The sequence below is a fragment of the Passer domesticus genome, unplaced genomic scaffold (genome assembly GCF_036417665.1).
Source record: "Passer domesticus isolate bPasDom1 unplaced genomic scaffold, bPasDom1.hap1 HAP1_SCAFFOLD_51, whole genome shotgun sequence".
Classification (NCBI taxonomy): domain Eukaryota; kingdom Metazoa; phylum Chordata; class Aves; order Passeriformes; family Passeridae; genus Passer; species Passer domesticus.
The window spans coordinates 1,016,862-1,038,463 of NW_026990161.1; the positions used below are offsets into that span (position 1 = coordinate 1,016,862).

General features: G+C 50.8%; 1 protein-coding gene across 10 annotated transcripts in view; it reads right to left on the bottom strand.

The window, feature by feature from the left end:
• LOC135292815 (hydrocephalus-inducing protein-like) overlaps positions 1–21,602 on the bottom strand; it is a 133,831-nt gene continuing 112,229 nt past the window's right edge. Inside the window, exons 1-13 of one of the 10 annotated variants that reach the window (XR_010354981.1) lie at positions 19,978–20,226; positions 18,192–18,308; positions 16,559–16,678; positions 14,435–14,554; positions 12,538–12,671; positions 10,747–10,946; positions 6,875–6,999; positions 5,849–5,986; positions 5,306–5,419; positions 1,841–1,920; positions 1,303–1,410; positions 838–955; positions 1–485 (exon numbers count right to left, since the gene is read on the bottom strand). Coding sequence is in view for 1 of the 10 variants with exons in the window: in XM_064406891.1 (XP_064262961.1) it covers positions 10,901–10,946; positions 12,538–12,671; positions 14,435–14,554; positions 16,559–16,678; positions 18,192–18,263 (492 nt within the window). In the remaining 9 variants the exon portion in view is untranslated. Of the gene's footprint in view, positions 486–837; positions 956–1,302; positions 1,921–5,305; positions 5,420–5,848; positions 5,987–6,874; positions 7,000–10,413; positions 10,947–12,537; positions 12,672–14,434; positions 14,555–16,558; positions 16,679–18,191; positions 20,227–21,602 lie in introns of those variants that run through there. The other 9 variants (XR_010354982.1, XR_010354977.1, XR_010354979.1 and 6 more) reach the window with 9 other exon arrangements.

A 21,602-nucleotide genomic window follows, 5' to 3' on the forward strand; every position in this document is an offset into this window, starting at 1 on the left:
TTGCTTTGACTTGGACCCCTGGTGCGAGGACACGAGGCTTGACTCCATGTTGATCAGAAGGCTGATTTATTATGATATATATTATACTAAAACACTACATTATAACTATACTAAAAGAACAGAGAGAAGAAGATCAGAAGGCTACAAAGACAAGAATAGAACAGGAATGAATAACAAAAATCCTGTGACTGCTCACAGCCTTGGCACAGGTGGCTGTGATTGGTCACTGATTGAAAACAATCCACATGAACCAATGGAAGATTCACCTGTGGCACTCCACAGCAGCAGATAGTTATTGTTTACATTTCTTTCCTGAGGCCCTCAGCTCCTCAGGAGGGGAAAAATCCTAGCAGAGGCTTTTTCACTAAAAATCCTGGCAACACCCATCTTCAGTGGGAACTGGAGGTGGCCAAAGGACACCAGTTGTTCTGATCCTGCAGATGAAGTTTGGCAGATCTCCTGGACACGGAGAGCAGATGGGACATCTGGGAAGCAAAGGGAACACTGAGTCAGAATGGGGACGTTTCCTTTGGCAGCAGCTGCACTTCCATCAGGGAAGAGGAAATGTCAGAGCCTCCCCAGGAGGGTTAGAAAGAGAAAGCAGCAGAGCGGGCTGGGCTGTGGCGAGCACAGCCGCGGCGGGACCGTCCCGCAGCCCCGGCAGCCCGGCAGAGCCGGCACAGCTCCCGGGCCCTGCCGGCACAGCTGCCTTGCCCAAGGACAGCCCCTGTGCCAGCCGGGGCAGCTGCGCTGAGCAGCCCCAGCACGGGCAGGGCCCACGGCCACAGCCCACGCCAGCCTCAGCCCCACCCTGCCTCCCCGGCCCTGAGGCCTCACCCGGGCTCTCTCCAGGCTGGCAGCAGCAGGGTCCTGCTCACTGCTCCTGCTGCTGGCACTCAGCTTCTCCCTGCTGGCTCCTGGCAGTCTCCGGCTGTCCTCGTAGTCTTCCTTACAGCTGTGGCAAAAGTGGAGGCTCTGGAATTGGTTCCAAGGCCTGTCAGAGCTGCAGTCCCAGAGCCCTCTGTGCTCCCTGCTGGCCCCTCCATCCCCTCAGCCCCACCATGCTCTCGGCAAACCCCCAGCCCCCTTCAGCTTCTTCAGCCCCTCACAGTCCTCTCACCCCCCTCAGTCCCTTCTGACCCATCCCGTCCCCTTAGACCCGCCATCCCCTCAGCCTGTGCCACTTGCCTGTCACCTCAGTGCCACCATGGGCCTCGGCTGCCCCACAGCCCTCAGCCCCAGCAGCAGCTCAGGGTCAGCCTCCCTTCAGCGCCACCGCCCCCTCAGCCCCCTCAGTCTCACCGTCCTTCAGCAGCTCCTCAGGGGACAGTGCCTGGGGCCACTGGCAGCTCCCAGCGCTCCAGGGACACCCGGGGCTGGAGCTGCTGCTGCGCCCGGCCCGGCCGCCAGCTTGGACCCAGCCCAGGGAGAGGGGACAGAGCGGGCACAGGGGGAAAAGCAAGAGGTGAAAAAGGCAGCCATGGGGGAAAGAAGTAAAAAATGCATCCTAGACCTACACAAACATCAATCTATTCAGTAAAACACTCATATTCCTCTTACTAGATAACTGTGCGCATTTACAAATATAACTTCATACATATATATATTTTTTACTCTACTTATATGTAAATTTAACTTTGAAAATCTATAAATATAATTACATATATAGAAATATAATTATATCACTTCTGAAACTCTATACATATCCACATTTAACTATACAGATTTATAAATATATGGACATATAAACAGAACACTATAATACATAAATGGAACTATAAGCATTGATAAATGGAACCAAAGAAATCTCCAAATATATCTACAAACAGAGGAAGTCTACCTGTCCAATGGTCACAGGCTCTCCTCTGTCTCTTCCTGCCATGCAGGGCAGCCCTCCTGGAGATGTTGGTCAGATGGCATCTGGGAAGCAAAGGGAACACTGAGTCAGTATTGGCCTCTGTGCACCTTTCCCTTGGGCAGCAATTGTCCTTCTACCAGGGACTGTCAGAGATGGCCTGAAAGGCAGACTCTCACTTGGCAAGTTGAAGCCTGCTCTTCAAAGAACAGGGATCATTCCAAGTATTCAGAAGCGTGTTTCCAAACACTGAAGTATCTCAATAAAATCTCAGCCCTCGTAGTGCAAAGGGCACCCAGGAGAGCTTGAAACACAGACAGCCCCAGCTGCCACAAAGAAGCCCAGCCTTGTTCTTTCTCTGTGCTGACAGAGAGACCTCAGTCCCCACTGAAATGGCTGAAGCTCAGGGCTGCTGGCAGCTGAGTCATGAACCAGCTCCATTACCTGGCATCTACAAAGTGCCCTCTGCAGCGAGCAGCAGCTGCTCCAACTCTAGCATCAGCTCTGGCAGGAAGAGCTGGGAGGGACAGAGCTCCCCACGAGGCCTGCAGGCTGCACCAGCTTGGCTAAGGAACGGATCCAAAGTGCTCCCTCTGTCCTCTTAGGTCTCGCTAATCAGGGCTCATTCAAGCTTCTCCTTTTTTTACTGGATTTACTGTGATTTTTCAATCGGTTGGCCTCTGATGCTCTGCTCCTTGTTTGGCTTGTGGGTCAGGACTGATACCAGCAGACTGGTACTACTTTTAGGCAGTGATTTGGACTTCTACCCTGAGTCCTTACTTCTCTTTTTTTCCCCTGTTCCTTCAAGAGTCGCTCAGCCTGGCCTCCCCTGTCATCCTGCAGCAAATTTATCCATGGACATCAGCACAAAATTGGGACACCCAGCTTGGTGACGCAACTCCTACCAGGTCAGGTTTATTCCCTGCTCTCTTGACGCGGAGCAGGAGGTCGGGGCGGTCGCGGCGGAAGCAGGGGCTGCTGTAGTGCAGCCAGCCCCCGGCATCGCCCGGCGCAGCCGTGCCGAGCCAGCCCGGCACCTTGCGGAAGCTGTAGCGGTAGAGCTGGTGGACGAAGCTGCGGAACTGCGCGGCCCTGAAGGGGCGCGGCACCGGACCCGCCCCAGAGCCACCGCCCCTGCAGGCGGGGCCCGGGCCAAGCAGCTCCCGCTCGAAGAGGGAGCGGTCGACGAGCAGCCCCTGGGCCCGGCTGTCCCAGCGCACAGAGCGGACCCGGGGGCTGTTCACCAGGCGCCACAGCTTGGCAGGGTGGCTCCTGGGGCTGGCCGGGCACCGCACGGCATGGCAGGGAAGGGCAGGGCAGGACTCAGCAGGCAAGGCAGGCAGGGAAGGGCAGGGCAGGACTCAGCAGGCAAGGCAGGCAGGGAAGGGCAGGGCAGGGCACTGAGAGCAGCGGCGGGCTCTGTCCCCACGCTGCATCCCGTGCCTGGGTCACCATTGGTGACAGGGAGGAAGGACATTGCTCTGGCTTGGCTGGGGAAAGGATGAAAAGGGGGCATTAGAAAACATTCATTTGGTCTCCTTTTCAGCAGACTAGCTCTTTTTATCTCACCATGTCTGCCAGTCTTTGGCAGAGTTGGCACATTTCTCGTGATTTGGAGTCAGCTACAGCAGCAGGAAGGGGCAGCAATTTTGTCCGCATTGTCATCCAAGCTAAAGTGCTGGCCCATGGATGGATGTTGCTTTACCCAAGGAATGCCTGGGCAATAAGATAATGTTGCCCCATCACCCTCCCTGGTTTGCCCCCTCCTACTTCACTTTTTTTTTGGTGCCGAGGCAATGAGGAAATTCTTGAGTTATGCTAAAAGCTGTAGCTGTGCTGAAAGAAGCATTTATTTTGTAGCAGGGGATGCGAATGAGGCACTCTCTAGAAATCAGCAAATTTAGCAGAAAAAGCTAACCGCAAATGGTAACCACTGGCTATTTGAGCAGACAGTCTTGTAGACTGTGCAGAAATGATAGGTGAGAAGTTCATGCCTGAGGAAGCCTTCTGAGCCTTCATCCAAAATGACCAGCAGAAGAGTGATGACCACCTTGTGCAGAAACTGCAAGTGTGCCATGAGGGCTTTTTAATCATGTAATTAGAAAATATGCTATGAGATGAAGGTTAGGAAAGTATAATGTGCCCATGAAGTAAAAAAAAGTATAAAACTAGTACTGTGTGAAGAACGGGCGAATGATTTTGTGGTGGAGCTTCCCCCTCACTGCTGGTGATGAACAAACAAATACCTGCCCTATGGGCCCCACACTATGGAGCACTGTTTTATTACCTACTTTTTGGGCACCAATTAATGGCCTAGAGTTGTGGGGAACTCATGCTGGTGTCTTCCCAGATGGTGATGCACTTTGCTTTCCTCAGGAATCACCTCTTCCTCCACCCATCTGGGAGAGTTCCAATGCAAATGCCTCTTGCAGGCACCTTTTGTCACTGTAGACTGACAAAGGAGACCTTGCAATGGAGAGAGACTCCCTGGAGCTGCTGTGGAGAGCTGAAGGGGGAAGCTTTGTCCCTCAGCTTTGAAGTCTTGTTGGGGGGCCGCTTGTGCTCTGGGGGACGCACACCAATGATGTTTATCCAAGCCCTGCAGGTTCATTCCTGAGCTTTCTGACACGCCACAGAGACTTTGGGGTTGTCATGTTGTCCTGGCTTGTAAAATAAGCATGTATTCTATTTTTGCCATCTGTTGGGGGTTAGGCAGTTTTTCTTATCTCTTTCAAGAACAATGACACTGCCAGGAAGATAATCTCCTGCTAATGGGCTATTGAATTACTCACTGTGGCTGGTAAGATTAGTTACATCATCCCATTGGGAGATGCTCCACCCAGAGGGAGGAGCCAAGCATCCCTGCCACCATAAAACAAGCATTTCTGAGACCACAGACAGCCTTCTTCGCTGGATTTCCCAGAGGAATCAGGAACCAAGGCCCAGCTGCTCCTTCGCCGCGTTTTCAGAAAGGATCTACACCCTTCTGCAGATCGCCGCTCCAGGAGGAGCAGCCACCATCTGGCTGGACTACTATCAACACCCTGACTTCTCAGGGTGTCAGGTTTTTCTCACTCTGCCAGTGGCTTTTTGCTTGTGCTAAATTACATTGTTATTTAGTTTTTTTTTCTTCCTAGTAAAAAACTGTTATTCCCATTCCCATATCTTTGCCTGAGAGCCCTTTTAATTCTGAAATTGTGATAATTCGGAAGGAGGGGGGTTACCTTTTCCATTTCACAGGAGGCTTTTGCCTTCCTTCACAGACTCCTGTCTTTTCAAACAAGACAGGCTTCATGAACAACAGACACATCTTTCTGACCCCCCAGATTTGACCAGCACATCAAATATTCCCTGCTCACAACTGCCCAGCTTGGCAGGAATTCCACAGCTCCACCAGGCTTGCTGCTGCCTCAGGAGCCATCAGCATCCATCCCCAGCCCTGCTGCTCACCTCACAGACATGGGGGGGTGTTGACAAAAATGTCCCCAAGGTCCAGAGTATCACAGCTGAGTTCAACCACGGGTCCTTGGCCTTCCCCTCTGAGGTGCAGCCTGCTCTCACGGCCTGGGGAGAGATGTCCATTTCAGAACAAGCATTCCCTCTGTTACACTGTCTTTTCCAGCCTGCCTCAGTGCTAGTCCCTGACTCTGAGCTGGATGCAACCAGCTCCTGATGCTGCAGGACAAGATATGGACCCATCTCTTCCCTCAGCAGATATCCCTTGGGGCTGACTTCTAATTCCTAACCCATTCCTTGGGCTGGTTTCCAATTGGAGCCACCAGCTGGCTGAGTTTCAAACATCTCTGGGGTCCTGGAGTGGCAGACCAAGAAGTAATGGGTAGAAATTGAAGGAAAGGAAATTTAGGTTAGATATTTGGGATGACATTTTTTCCTGTGAGGGTGGTGAGACACTGGAGCAGGTTCCCCAGGGAAGTTGTGCAGGTTCCAGCCCTGCAAGTGTTCAAAGCCAGGCTGGATGGGGCTTGCAGCTACCTGCTCTGGGGGGAGCACACACGGTTCTGTGGCTTGACATGGTGATCAAAGTCTTGTCAAGCTCCACAGAATTTGTGCTCAACCCAACGTTGACATCCACAGCTTCTCCATGGAGGTGTGTGTGGATTCTTTCTTTACCTGGAACAAAGCAAAGGGGAGTCTTTGCTCAGCTCACTGGCTGATGGAAGCACAAGGAACACAGCAAACCACAGGTCACAGAAGGAAGGGTCACAGTTTTGAGCTGAATGAGCAGTTCTGTGGATCAGTCCATTGATCACATCCTGACAGCTCTGTGTGGAGAGCGTGGGGATGTCCGGGCAGCTCCTGCAACACCTTATTTCTGAGTGTGTTTGTAGAGCTGTACAGTGGGATTGGTCCATGTGCTCCGGTGACAAAAAAATAAAATAAAAGGGCAAAGTAAAGATTAGTAAAGTACAGAATAGTTTCTACATTAAGACTGAATGGGATTCCTCAGCCTAGAAATCAAATGGGAGATAGATGTGAGAGGTTTGCAACAGCAAGAACAGCCTGGCAAATGGGGACAGAGAAAAATTTGTTTTGATTCGTCACAAAAAAGGAACGTGAGGGCCTGAAACTGTTGTTAGACAGAAACTACATATATGTGTAAGGGCCACATAGGAAAAGGCTCTGTGACAAGCCAGTGGAGAAGCAGCATATGGGACAGAGGTGTGCAAGAAATCCATTGCATTGGAGACAGTCTGATGGAGAGCTCACATACAGCACTGCTCAGGAATAAAAGAAAACTTCACCCAGGCACAGCCACATGGCAGTGGAGGATCAGGGATCCTCCTTCCTCCACTCAGCAACTCCCAGCAAAACAGGAGTCCAAAATCTTAGCTTGTTAGAGGGGATCCACTTTCTCAAGCCCCCAAACACCAAGGAGTTCTCAGTTTGCTTTGGGGTGAAGCTGAGCAGGGGAGGCACCTCTGGAGGGAATGGAGGGGATGGGACAGCAGGGAGCCGTGGTGCAGAGCTGTCCTGTGCCCGGGCAGGCCCAGCACTCACCTGTGCTGCAGCACACTGCCAGGCACCCGCAATGGTCACCGGCCGTCAGCGCGTGGAATCCCACTGTCACCTGCACGGTGCCACCAGCGCCCAGAGCTCCCGTGGCCGGAGTCATGGAGAAAGGACTGCAACACAAAGAGAGCCATCAGGGCTGGCCACACCTGGCCGTGAGATCCCTTCTGCACTGCAGCTCGCCTCAGCTCTCTTGGGGTGAAAAAGGCATATTAGATCATTGGCTCCTCGCAAATATTAAAATGAATCCTGAATGTGTTGTGTTGGAAAGTTATTTTGTAGTACAGTATGAATCCTTTTTAAGTGGAGTGTTAAATATTGTTTTCGGCTATAACGCAATATCAAAATAGAAACTATGTGATGTAAGATACTTTTTCTAACTAGCTCAAGAAATGGATAAGATAATCAAGAAATTCTTTGCACAGAGATAACAGCAACAAGACACCCAAAATCCCAAGAGAAGAATTATTGCCTCCTCACTGGGGAGAACCAGACTTTGTGGGGACCAAGATGACTGATTTACAAGATGAGGGGGGAAGATGACAATAAACAGAAAAATCTCTAGTTTGAAAGGAATGTTTGCATCATGTATGAGATATATGAAGATGCAACAGGCTATTGCTTTTAAGAGTTAATCCTTTGTTAGCAAAAATGTTCTGTGGCAGAGCAGAGCACCTAGATATCCATAATTCCTTGCTTTTTTATTGTCCTAACTTTGATTGTCCAAATTCTTATTTCTCTAGTTTTTATTACTATTTTTATAACTATTTTATTACTATTAAACTTTTAAAACTTTAACACAGGTGATTGGCATTTTTCACACTTGGGCAAGCAGGGAGCAAACCGACCACAGTCAGCAGAAGACAGGGCAGGGTCAGAAACAGCCATGGAGCCACTGCTGAGGAGATCCAGCTCTCACAAGATCCTGTGGGTAAAATGACCTCAGCTCCCCATACTCTGCATCCAGCTCTCTGCAATGAGACTCAAGGCTCCTACTACCAGCAATCCCATCAGAGAATGGTTTGTGAAGAGCACAGAGAGGCTTCAGAGCCATCTGCATGCACAACTGGACAATGAGTACTTCAGGAATTTCTCTTCTCCTTAAGCTTTTCCTGCTTATAAACCTCATCTCAAGAGGTTCAAATGTTACAGCACTCCCTGTCCTGGGATATTACAGCCTAGTAATCAGACAGGGAGAAGGAACTTTTCCTTGAAGACCAAGGACTTATAACTGTTGAATTTGCAGTGTGGTTCTTTGGTGTGTTTTACCTTGAAAACATCCTGATTTAGCCTAAAAAGGGCACATTTTAGCAGTACTTCAATGAAAGCTACTCTAAGAAAGGGAGCAGTCAAAACTCTGAAAGAATGCAAATGCAGATTAGAGAAATACAGTGACATGGAAACCCAAAAGGAGGATGCCATTTCCAGCTTGAAGGATCCAATCCCAGCTCAATGAAGCACCATGAACAGGAGCGCATCAAGGAAGCAGAACAGGAGGTTTCTGTGTATTTTCCAGCAATGCACTCTAGGACTGTGGGTTGTCATCCAGGCTGGTAACTGTTTGCTTGGCCCAGCAGAGAAACTCTGTGCAATGTGTTGGAAATAATTATGCAGATGTGTTGGTGCACTTTGGATTTAACGGGAGCAATCAGGACTGGTCACCAGGTGAACAGCTCTTGCCTGACAAACACAAGACTCTCTGCTTTGATGCTCAGGGAGAGCTCAGGGGAAATGTGCTTCTGCCCAGCAGCTGCTGGCCTTTGTGCTTTTGTACAGCCCCACTGAGGAAACAAAAGTTCCTGGCCTTGGTGCTTTGCTGCTGCTCAATCTGTCACTTCCAAGTGTCGTCTGGGGACTTGGTGATGAATGCATCACACACAAAAATAAAGAGAACATCTGCCAAGCTGAACTTTGTTCACATCAGCAGTGATGAACTTGCTTCAGGTTCTGCTCATGAAGGACCTATTGCTGCGATGATGGGCCTGACCAGTTCCCATTACCACTGGTGAGAACATCCCTGCTGGCTGAGGGAGAAGCCTTAGGACAGCAGTGCTTATGTGCTGGATGTGAGGCTTTGGAGAGAGGGGTGGAAAGACAGGCCCCAGCAGCCCCAGAGCTCCTGCATGTGCTCCAGGGGTGATGCCAGGGCTGCTGCAGCTCTCTGCTGGGGCTCGGGGGGATCAGTGCCTGCTCTGGGCAAGGCACAGCATTTTGTTCTTATTCTTCTGCCAAAAATTTCACTGGAACAGAGAAGCTGCCAGTTAAGGGAATCCCTGGCCACACTTCAGCACTACATTCCAATCCATTCCATCCCATTCCATTCTATGCCATTCCCTTCCCACTGCTGCCCCATGTTACATGCTCCTGCCCTCAGATGGCAGGATGGCAATAACACTCTTGGGGGAGACTTCAGGGCTTGCCTGAGAAAGAAGGTATCTTCTTCTTTTCAAATTATCAGGAGAAGAGGATCCAGCCAAGTTCAGGACTCAGTTTTCAGGAATGAAAAACCAAGTGCAAATCAGCCCCTGCATTTCCTACATCCCACCCCGGGCTGTACCCACCAGACTCCACTGTTCCTGCTGTAGCAGTCATCTCTCACACAGACCTGGCTCCCCAAGACCCAAGGACACAAGCTCTACAGCTGAACTTAACTCCTCTGAATTTCAGCCAACATCACTAAGCTGTTGCCTGAGCCCACAGATAGAAGAGCCGTGAAGGAGACATTCCTGACATTGTAATAACCAAATGAAAATACCAGTGCCAATAGATGGGGCTGACAAGCTAAATTTTTGGCCTTTTATCTGTGAATTGTGAGCTGTTCCTTAAGATAGTTCTCATCCTGTTACATCTACCGTTTCAATGAATCACTACTGCACCCTGACAGGCACTACCGCACTACTGACAGGCAAAAAAGATAAGGTATGGAGAGGGGTTTAATAGGTTGTTTTCTTCTGCTGTTTAACTAGGGCCCTTTGTATGTTTGTTTCCTTGCACGGCATCTAAAGGCAGGTCCAGATCTCCCAATGGCACCTGGCAATCCCCAGACACTGCTCTTGCTTTGAGCAGTGTGTCTGCTCAGATGATTGCCAGAGGTCCCCTCCAAAAGTTATTCTATACTTTTATCTTCTAAATCAGCCCAATTGCTTTTCAAATATTCACTAAATGTCTCATATTTCCTACACACCATGTGCAAGTACCCATGGGCATGTGGTATATTGATAGGCATTAGAGGAGCTCGACCTTCATGAAAGTTCCCAAGGAAGAATTCATGATCTTTTGGCAAACACTTAAACCAAAATGAAAAAACCAGCAGAAACACAGGAACTTCAGAGTATTCAAAAAGAAATCTCAAGGAAAAGGGGGCACAACCTTATTCAGAGATTTAAATCTCTGTTTGAAATTTTAAACTGGCTTTCAAAGGTTCATCATGGAACACAAGAGGTGACTGATGCCCTCCGCTGACAAGGGAAATCAGATCAGCTTCAGGAACAGGAACTGCATGGGCTGCCTGCAGCACAGCTCATGTTGGGCATCTGATGCAGGGACCCCTGCAAGGCCACGTGCCTGTGGCCTCCCAGAGAATGGCTCTGTTTGGCTGACAGTGCTGAGAAAGCATTTCAGGAGCTGCTTGTGCTCAGCAGGGTGCAAGCCAGCTGCCAACATGTTCCAGCAGCCTCCAGGAAAGCTGGGACAGAGAAAGCTCAAAGGCTGCATCCTGCTAAGAACACTGAAGGCAAGAGCAGCTGCCATCCATCCTGCTCCCTTCCAGCCAGGGCTGCAGGGATGCTCAGGCTCCTTTTGTTGCTCTTTCCCAGCCCTGTTATCACTCAAAGGTGTTTTGCACAAGGACAGATCCTCACCTCTGGGTGCTCAGCTGGAAACGAGCTTCCAGGTTCCCAGAGTTGTGGAGCAGCAGAGTCTTCTGGCTGCTGCTCTTGACTGGACACCTGGAGAAGTCCAGCTGCTCAGGGAAGTCCAGGACAGCTCGGGCAGCAATGGCCCGAATTGGCACCACTATCCTTCCCCTTGTAGTGATGCAGGTGAGCTCGTGGGAATAATCCTGCAGGAAAAGAAACTGCCTCAGCACAGGGCATTTAGTGCCGTCCCCATGGCAGAAGAAAAACCATTTCCTATAACTCTTCAAGGGCATCAATTTACCTATCCCACCCTAAATGAACATTAAGCTCTACTAATATGTCACATTTTAGAGGCACTAGCGCACTTTGCAAAACCTGTCTCAGTGGCATTAAGCTCTTCTGTCACTTGGTCATCCAGAGAACTGCCCTAGGCCACCATCATTTTTACTCTAAATTTTAATGATGTTCAGTAATTCCTAAGTCCCTTCTAAGGAACATGGAGCTAGGGAACACAGGACATTCCTCTTTAGCTTTCTATATTCCCACTGTTTGAGAATAGGACAAAGTTAAACTGACTCAAAGCAGCAAAAAAAAAAAGATGAGAAAACAGCTGCACCCAAAGAGCTCCTGCACCTCTGGCTTGGGGTAGAAACATAGTTGGCTCAGAACTCCCCTCCAACTTTGCCTCTCCAACCAAGTCAGGAGGAGAACAGTGGTAACAGTGCTAACATTGCTTTCTAGCATGCTGTTGGAAAGAGCCTCTCTTTGTTTCCCTGCAAGGCTTCCTCCCTTCCATGCCATGTCCTCAACCCTTCTGTATGAACAAGCCCCCAGATCACAACACTGACCCCCCAGATCCCAGCACTGAGATCAGACTTGCCAGGGCCTCAGCACTGCTGTTCAAACCTGCACACAAAAGCACCTTTGGCACGCAATGGGTGCCAGCTGACAGAGCAAGCACAGGGACAGGCATGAAGACAGAGGCACAGCAGCGTCACTGCCATGGGCTCTGGGCTCACAGCTCTGCCTGCAGCTTGGACCTGCCCTACACCAGCTCCTGCAGGCAGGTGTCCAAGTCCCCTGCAGCTCAGCAACCTCCTGCTGACCAAGGGCACCCAGCAAAAAAAAAACCTGGCAAAAACCTACTAAAAACTTGGCAAAATATTCAGAAAACCTGCCAAAAACCTTCTAAAAACCAACCAAAAACCTTCTAAAAACCCGCCAAAAACCTTCTACAAACCTGCCAAAAACCTTCTAAAAACCTGGCAACAGTGTGCCTGTGCCTGTGCCAGGCCGGGCTCACGGGCACAGCACATCCTCTGCCCTGGCCCTGCAGCTGCACCATGCTCACTTGCGCTCTGGCACAGCACAGCTGCAAGGCTGCAGAGCAGAGGCTGGGAAAAAGCACCGTCCTTGCTCCAGCCCAGGGGGAGGCAGGGAAGCTCTTGCCAGCCGGGAAGGAGGAAAGCTCTCTGACCTCTTTGTTCCTCATCATCATGAACCCCCTTCCGCTGTACCTAGAGATGGCCCAACATCTATCAACAGCCCTCTGTCATTTTCATCCTGTTCCCTGTGCATCTTCCCTTGGCAATGCTCAGGGATGTGCAGGGAGGGGAAGCAGAGCCTGTCAGGCCTGGCTGCAGTGCCTGGCAGCCCGTGCCAAGCTGGGACTGGCTGCAGGCTGCCTGCCCACAGCCTGGAGCCAAGCTCCCAGCATGGAATGGGCTGCACCCAGAGTGCAGGGAAAACAATGGCTTTGCAGAGAATTCTATGCTCGGGCTCCTCCAGGCTCACCTTGTTCTCCTAGGGGCTGAAGTGGATGCGCACGGGGCAGAGGCGCCTGCTGGCACCGTGTGGTACACACCCCTGGGGCACGCCAGCTGGAAATAAGGGCAGCTCTCCATGCACACCTTCACCAGCCGAGGAATCTGCAGCAAAGACATCAAATGATGATTTTGACACTTGTGCAAACAGGACGACAGGAGACCTGTCCCTGCCCTGCTGACATCCCTCCTTGACCCCTTTTCCAAAGCCCTTGCAGCTGAGCAGGTGCAGGCACATCATTCACAAGGGTCAGCTGGAGTCCCTTCTCTCTGGCTCCAGCATTTTGGCCAGGGCCAGCGGGGCAGGGCCTGGTGGCAAGGAAGGGCCAAGCAGGTCAGCACCAGCAGGATGGAGACAGAGCACCTGAACCAAGTCATCTGTACATTCAACAAGGCCAAAAAACCTGCTGGCTCCTGCCTGCACTCAGCCATGCAGTCATGTTCCAGAGGGGGAATGTGCTCCCTGAAAGCAAACCAGCACATTCTCCTGGGGGAAGGAAGAAATTCCCTTCTAGCAGATCACGTTTGGGTAGGCACATTCTGGGGATACAGTCATGCAGGCACACCAGCAAGAGAGGAGACCAAACACTGTGGCCTTACTGGGAATAAAAGCAAACCTGAAAAGCCAAAGGAGCAACAAGACAATCCCTAAAACAAGGAGATGGCAAAGAGAATTTAAATGGGCAGTAAAGCAGCAAGGAAGAGTCATAAAACCATGAGAGCAATCATCTTGTCAAAAGTGACAGAAACACAGACAGGCTGTGCCTATGGACTGTGGGCTTCAAAGGCATTTTCTGCCTGGAGAAACATGACCAGCACTGACTGACACTGTGCTTCCAGTATGAAAAGCCAATCTTGGCTCTCCAGGGCTTCTTGCTGCCTGTGCAGGCAAGCTGGGCTGCTGGGCATTGCTGCCTGCAGCCACAGGCCAGGGTCTGCCCTCTGGCATTCACAGACACAGCAAACATGCATTTTCTAGCACACTGAGCACCAAAATAATCTCAACAAGTCTAAACCAGATGATTTGGACTCCCTCCTTTCTGTTCCCACCAGCCTACCCTTGGCACAAGGCTTATCTAAGAAAAAGTTGCCCTGACTGAAATTCCAATGGTCTCTGTTTTCCTCGTTACACTGGAACACAACTGCTGACATTTTTCAACTTTTCCCCTCTCAACTCTCTTGGGAAATTGCAAAACCATCACAATTTCTTCAAGTGAAGGTGGAAACCTCCAGGAGCACATGGCTTTGCATGTGCTGTGGCTCTCCAAAGGGAAAGCAGAGCACCGTGTTGCTCTTGGAAAAGCTGAGCAGAGCGGGATGAAGCTTAGCAGGAGCCTCAAGTGGCACCTAAAGGGCTCCCACTGCTTCTGCTACATCACTCTGATTCCAGGGCTGTTCCAGAACACGTTTCCTGCAGTGCCAATGCCCTTAATGAGAAGTGATTCCAGCATCAAGTGGAGCAGACTCAGCCCCTGAGCTCTGACTGTGAGCTGCACAAAGGGAGCCCAACAGGCTGAGAGCAGCAGAGATTCCTACCAGGAGCCAAGATTAACCAAGGACACACAGGAGGTGCTATAGACTCAAGGCAAAGCTTGAGAGCAGGTCAGAACTGTACAGGCCTCAACATTCCTATCAATCCACAGCTTTCAAAAGAAGGAAACTCCTTTGGGATAGACACCATCAATGCATGGACAAAATCAGGGCACAATTCCCAGCACTCGAAGATTCCCATCATCTTGCAGAACAAGGGGCTGAGACATTTTCTCCTGCATGTGCTACAGCAGATAACTTGCTTTGCTGCCCACTCGGGCAATGACAGCACTCTCCTCTTCTAGCACAGGATTCAAGCTCCAGCTGCCAGCACTTACCTTGTCCTTATTCGTCACAGACAGCACCATTTCAGAGACCTCCCGAGCCACGAAGTTCTGAAACACCATCTCTGGTGGGGAAACCTGAAACAAGCTCTGTTTCGGGGCAGCTGACGGCAGCTGGAGAGGCGAGAGAGAGCAGGGACAGCTTCAGCTGCTGGGAGGAAGGCTCATGAAGGACAATCTTACACTGACCCCCAGTGAAGTGCAGACTCTGGGGGAGCACATCTGCCCAGGACACACTGGGAAAACAGTGGCTCACCCACCTCTGCTCTGAGCTGATCAAGAACTGCTTGGTCAGCTTCCAGCAGGTTCAAACCAAGCTACTCTTTTGATTTCTCCAGCTTTCCTTCTCCACAATGCCAGGCAGCACTTTCCTTAAGCACAGCCCTGTGCCCCCTGAGGCACGGCCTGAGCACTCATGCAGTAAGTAAAACCCACAAATTTACATCAGACTCTAGGAGAAACAATTCTGGGATGTCCTTTACTCTGAGACAGGGAAACTGAGGCCCACACAACTGAAAATTTCTGTTTGGATCTAGAACTTAGGCCTCAGGATGACGAGAACAGTACCAGAGGAGGTGTCAGAGATGAGGTGACATTTGGATGAAGCCAAAAGGTTATGAAGTGAAAGGATGGAATTTGTTGGTTCTGTGTGTTGTTTGTGGGTTGGATTTGTTCAGGTTGGTTTGTTGGGTGTTGCTGTGAGCTGGCAGAGGGACGGGGTTGAAGACCTGACCAAAAGGAAGGAGGATGAGAGGGGAGGGGACACAAAAGTTGGTGGTCAGAGAGAAGGGAAGTTCCTGAGTGCCTCTCCAAGGGGAAAGGGGACAGGGACTGTCCCGGCCGGGTACAAAGGGGATACAAAGATTGCCATTTTGTTGGAGGCTGTGTTTGCTCCTCTCCAGGGGCAAGGAGACACACACGGCTCAAGTGAATTGTTACTAATAAACAGTTTTCTTTTGCTTTGATGATTTTTTCCTCTTTCTGTGCATTTAAAAGTTACTGCCTTTCTAACAGAGGTAAAGGCAAAAACAAAGTACAACAGAAGTCAGGAAAAGGACAAATGAGGTGAATGCTGAATGTGGATAAGGTTCAGTTATTTCCTCAGCAACTTGGGTAAAAGTGGAGTTGGTATCTCCTTTTCCCATGAGCTTTAACTGGGTGCTTTCTTGTCATTCTTGCTGTCTTATTTAATGCCATTGTAGAGGCACGTCTGGAATGACACAACAGCAGCAAATGCTTCTGGAGCAGAGACACTGCTTGGAGAAGACTCTGCCCTGCTTTGTCTGCCTTCTGCAGCCACACTGCTGTCACTGCAGAGACACCAGCAGCTCTCCTGTGACTCCAGGGCAGACACAGCCTGCTGAAGGGAGTGCCTGCAGCACACTGTCCCTTACTTGTGCCCTTCCCTGGGGTGTTCCCAAGGCCCCTCTCCAGGCCAGTCCTGAACCAGTGTGTCCCATGTCTCTTGCTGCCAATTTCCTGCTCAACAGCCCACCTGGCTCACCTGCCCCTTTGGACTGTGCTTTCTACTGAGCCAGTCCTGCCACAAAAGCAGCTTGAAACACACTTCTAAGTAGGCACTGAGCACAGAAAGCACATCCACTCCCCTCTGCCCAGGGCTACTCCCCTGCACATCTGGCAGCCTGCAAAATCTAACACCCTGTCAGGGTCCAGCACATTGTTCCAACCCAAAGCAGGAATGCAATTGGTTCTGCTAAATCTGAAGGAATTCCTGCAGGTGCTTGGCCTTCCAAGGCCAACGCTGCCACTGTGCAGGGAATCCTGTGACCCCGAGCGTTTGATGGTGACCACACCAAAGCAAGAGGTGGCTCCTTCAGCAGGAGAATGGCACATGCCAATGTTGTGCCTTTGTGTCCCCAGCCTTCCCCCATTGTTTTAGCAATGGCAGCCACACTCCAGCACAGCCCAGCAGCTGCAGCAGAGGTTATCTGTGTTGGCTCAGTGCACATCAGGACTCCCAGTCCACCACTGCCAGCAGCTTGCAATGACAACAGCACCTGGACACGGAGGTGTTTTGCTGGAGGCAAGCCTGTCACAAGCACACACCCTCTTCAAACTTGCTATCAAACAGAAAGGAAAAGAGCAGGAAAAGGCTACCTTTGGACCATTCTTGCTCAGGTCTATCCATGGGCCAATTCTGGGCAGAATACTCCCCCCAGTGCTGGCCTCCTTCTTTGTGCTGAGAAACTTCTCCTGCTGGAACTTAGAGGGAAGCAGCTGAAAGGAAACAAACAAAAAAAAACCAAACAAAAAACCAAACCAAAAACAATAACAAAAACAAAAAACAGCAAGAAGTGTTGCCAGGATTTTTAGTGAAAAAGCATCTGCTAGGATTTTTCCTGTCCTGAGGAGCTGAGGGCCTCAGGAAAGAAATGTAAACAATGGCTATCTGCTGCTGTGGAATGCCGCGGGTGCATCTTCCATTGGTTCATGTAGATTGTTTTCAATCAGTGACCGATCACAGCCACCTGTGCCGGGGCTGTGAGAGTCACAGGATTTTTGTTATTCATTCCTATTCTATTCTTGTCTTTGTAGCCTTCTGATCTTCTTCTCTCTGTTCTTTTAGTATAGTTGTAATGTAGTATTTTAGTATAATATACAACATAATAAATCAGCCTTCTGATGAAAATGGAGTCAAGCCTCGTGTCCTCGTCCAAGGGGTTGCAGTTTAAGCAAGAAAGAAGCTCAGAAATGTGCTTGTTCAGAGGGGTTTATCTTGAGCAAGTAGTTCTGGTGAATTAATTTGCGATCACAGCCACTTGGGCAGTTCTGGAAGCCCTGGAAGTTACTTGCTGAAATACTTAGTACCAATCAATTAATAATACAGGGTGCAATACACACACTCCAACCACATGGCTGTGTCCCATTAGACTCTTTGTGATCTGATGTGACATGTTTGGGGATTTCTGCTCTTTGGCCATTTGTTTCCTCTTACGTTTCTCTGCATTGAGGCAATGCCCTTTTCAGAGAGTGGGAAGGAGCTCTCAGAACTGCCCCAAGTCCATCCCTGCACAACACTCATAACTCACAGCCAGGAGACAGCACTGCTGGCTGAGTCCAAGAGAAGCAAGAAAGAAAAGCTGTACCAAGAGGGAGGTGCACAGGAATGTGTCCAAGTTTTTCCTCTCTCTGTTAATGAGCATTTGTTTTCTCTGTCTGGGCTGACAGAGCCCTCCAGAGAAGAAAACACAGGGATCTCCTTGCCAGAGCCTCAGCACTGGGGCATCTTCAGCCCAGTGAGCTCCAGACATCAAGGGACCTTTGTGGCCCTGACTGCAGTGCTGCCTGCAGGGCTGGAGCTGTACCCACCCAGGAGCTCAGAGAGAACTGCTGCTTTGGGAGCTCTTCTGGCTGGGAGTAGCCGTGGCTCTCAAGGCTTTGGGCAGAGTTTGAGCTCTCCCCCCACATGCCCAGGTGCCCAAGGGCAGGTTGGTCACAGCAGCACAGGGCAGTGCCCAGCCTGACAGAAGGAATTCCAGTGGCAAAGGGCAGGCACAGAAGCACATGCTGAGGGCTTCAGCTGCACATTGGTTTCACTTGGCTCCCGTGGCACAGCCAGGCAAGGCGCTGGGCTGTCCCTGAAACATCACACAGTGTTCCCTACTGCACCAGGACAGCCCCCACCAACAGCAGCACGGCACAAAGAGCTGGGCAGGGGCTCTGCAGCTTCCCAGCGCTGCTGGACAACAGGGCACTTGCCAGCCTGAGCACAGCCCCACTGGCTACTCACAGTGCTAGGCTGCAGTCTTTCCCTCAGCAAAAGACGAGGTGTCGGTGTCTTTTTCGGGAATCCAGAAGCCATTCTGAAGGGAGGGTGTCACAGAGGAGCAACAAGGCCTCAGCAAAACTGGAAGGAGCAACAATGGAACTCTGAAAATCCAGAACCCAATTCGTGGCAGACTCAAGGCATACACTGCTGCTAAACATTTTATATCATTTGAAAGTAGCTAAGTGCTTGCTTGGCATAAGTAGCTAGTATTGTTAGGCCTCTAGTTGGACTTTATTTGGACTAGATGGCTCCCTTGTGCAATTCAAAAATGGATCTTGCTGAAATCTGGAGCTAAAAAGCTGAACATTAATAATACTTAGAACAGACAAAGCTGTAGCTTAAATATTACTTAAAACCAGCTTGAGTGGACCTCCTCTTCTTTAGGCTAAACAACCCCTGCTCTCTCAGCTGCTCCTCACTGGACTTGGGAGAGACTGCAATGTTATGGCTCATGGCTTAAATATTGCTACAAAGGACTTTTTTCCAATTGTGACAAAACTGTACAAAGAAGCTGAGAGCACCCAAGCCCACCCTTCCCTGAAAATGCCTCCTGACTGGAACTTGGGACTGGGAGTTAAGGCCCACATGGGAACTTGAGGCAAGATAAAGGTGACACTATTGCCCCATTAGCTCAGGTCTCGGGAGAAGTGAACAAGGCCAAGGGAGAAAAATAGATCCACACCATAGCCACAGCCAGCAGCTGTCCTGAAAATCAGCTCTGTCTGCCTTCAGGCTGGGCAAGTCACAGCCACAGACTCCTCTGCTGAGGCCAGGTTTGCACACACACCTCCCATCAACAGAGGGGCAGGAGGAAATTTTGGGTCTGTGGCACAACCTCTGGTAAGGGGCAGTGGACACCCATCCTCCCTCACACAAACTGGCTCAGCTCTACAACCCCCACCCCCAGAAGGCCACATCCAGGGGACATTCCCATCAGGGGCAGCTCAGGGGGTGTCATAGCCCATCAAAGACCCCCAAAGTGCCCCCAGAGCCATTTCTGAGGCCTTGCACCAGATGACTGCATGGCATGCAAAGTAACACAACAGATCCGAAAATCCACTGCCCAATTCGTGGCAGACTCAAAGGATATACTGGTGCTAACAATGTATATTATTTGAAAGTAGCAAAAGACAGAGCCCAACTTGCCCTTCCCCAGGGAGGTACCTGGGCTGTCCCACCTTGCCCAAATCCGCATTCATCCATTGGAGTCTTACATTTTGCGAAACCTCACCACAGAGAAGACCAGAAGAGGATTGAATGGGATGGGATGGGATCCATGGAATGGTGATCTTTTCTACTAAATCTGTCTCTGTCACTCTCTTTCATGCCCCCTTCCCATCAACCTCCGTCCCCCCCTCCTTTTTCTATTTCTTTCTCCCTCTCTCTTCCTCACATTTACTGTTACATAAAATCCAGACTATCCACTTTGGCAGATGGTCTCATTTTGCACCTTAATTCAGGGGCACCTCCTTAAACATTTTAATAACCAGATCATAACAACCCACTGAAATTTGAACAGAACTCACTCACCTATAAGTAGTTTAAATAAATACTACAGGAAAAACTCTATAAACTAGTGTACTTAGGAAATGTTGCATTTGTTCAGTGAGCAAAAAGCACCATCAGTAGACCATCTATTGTTCATCCCCTCAGCTGTACATGCCACCATCCTGTATCTCCCTGTGGCATTCTCTTTCAGAGCACAGATGGGACAAAACCAGAAAGTACAATTTGAGTCAATCTTTACCTTCAAAGGAAATTCAGGACTCCCTCGCAAAGACCAATGCTTTGCGAGTTCCGGAGTCCCTGGCACAAACCAATGTTCTGAGAGTTCCGGAGTCCCTCGCAAAAAGACCAATGCTTTGCGAGTTCAGGAGTCGCTCACAGAGACCAATTCTCTGCCAATTGACAGCAGTGGCTGACAGAAACCAATGCTGTGCCAACAACTGCCGTGGCAATGGCCGAGTGCAGCCGCCTAAAGGCGCCGAGGCTGCAAACGAGCAGCCAGGGCCGAGCTCTGGCGCTGAGGCCGCGGCGCCGGCACAGACGCTGAGGGCCCGGGCGCGGTTACCAGGCAACCGCGGCACCGAGCGCGGGGCCGGGCCGGGCCGCACGCATTGCCAAAGGACATTGGCACTGTCCCTGCTGACTTGACTCGTGTGTTTGCTGCAGAGCCTTTCTGTAGCCAGGAAAGTTTAAAATGTGCTGACAAAGGCACCTATGGCAGGTCTGTACACTAATCTTTGTACAGCACCAGGATTCTATCCTGGCTGGAGCCCCAGGAGGGGCTGAGGCAGCTGCAAAGGGGCTCAGCCTGGAGAAAAGGAGGCTCAGGGGGCCCTTCTGCCTCTGCACAACTCCCTGACAGGAGGGACAGCTGGGTTTCGGGCTGTGCTCCCAGGAAAAGGCACAGGAGCAGAGGGAACGGCCACAGGCTGGGCCAGGGCAGGCTCAGCGTGGATGCTCCCCATGCTCTGCCCACAGACACAGTGGCTGCCCTGACGCCAGGCTGGGGCTGGGCTGGATGGCCCCGCTCAGGGACACGCTGCCCGCAGGGGGCCTGGATTGTGCTGCCACAAGCACCAGCCCTGGCCTGCCCTGCACTTGCCTGGGGCCACACCAGCCCTGCCAGCCCTGTCCCAGCCCCTGAGGCCCTGCTGTTAGCACAGCTGGGTTTAGTGCCAGCAGCAGAGTCCAGCTTGCTGCTTCCTTTCTTCCAGGACTGATGCCGATGATGGTCACCGATGTGACGCCTCTGTAAATATGTTTGAAACAGTAGAAGAATTCTGTAAATATGTTCTGCGGTTAGAAGTTCTCTGTAATTATGTTTCAAAGATTGTTAGTCCATAGGATCCCATGTAAATATGTTCTGTAGATTGTTATTGTTGTTGTTATAAGGATTGTTGTAATGAAAGATGTTCTGTAAATACTCGTGTTTGCCGATCTTTGGCAAATAAACACTGCTTCTTTTTAAAACCTCACTTCTCTTTGTCATTCCTTTGGGTACAGGCCTCATTTGCAGAGTTGGGATTTCCACTTGTTCCGGGATCCCGGGGCTGGAGCTCCCTGGGGCTGCTGCCACGGCCACCCCGCGGCTGGGGGTCCCTGTGCACAGGGGGTCCCACTGACACCACTGCTGCCGCTGGCCACTGCTGCTGCTCCTGGGCTGGGGCACAGCCGCGTCCCCAAGAGCTGAGCTGTCACCAGCACAGAGGGGGCTCTCACTGCACTGGCCCCTGCAGCCATGCCACCAAAGCAAGGCAGGAAACTTTCAGCCACCCTTCCTGCTGCAGCCACAGCCACTCCTGGCTCCAGAGCCGCCATCAGCCCACAGGGATGCAAAATCCACCTGCCCGCTCTCAAGGCCTTGAC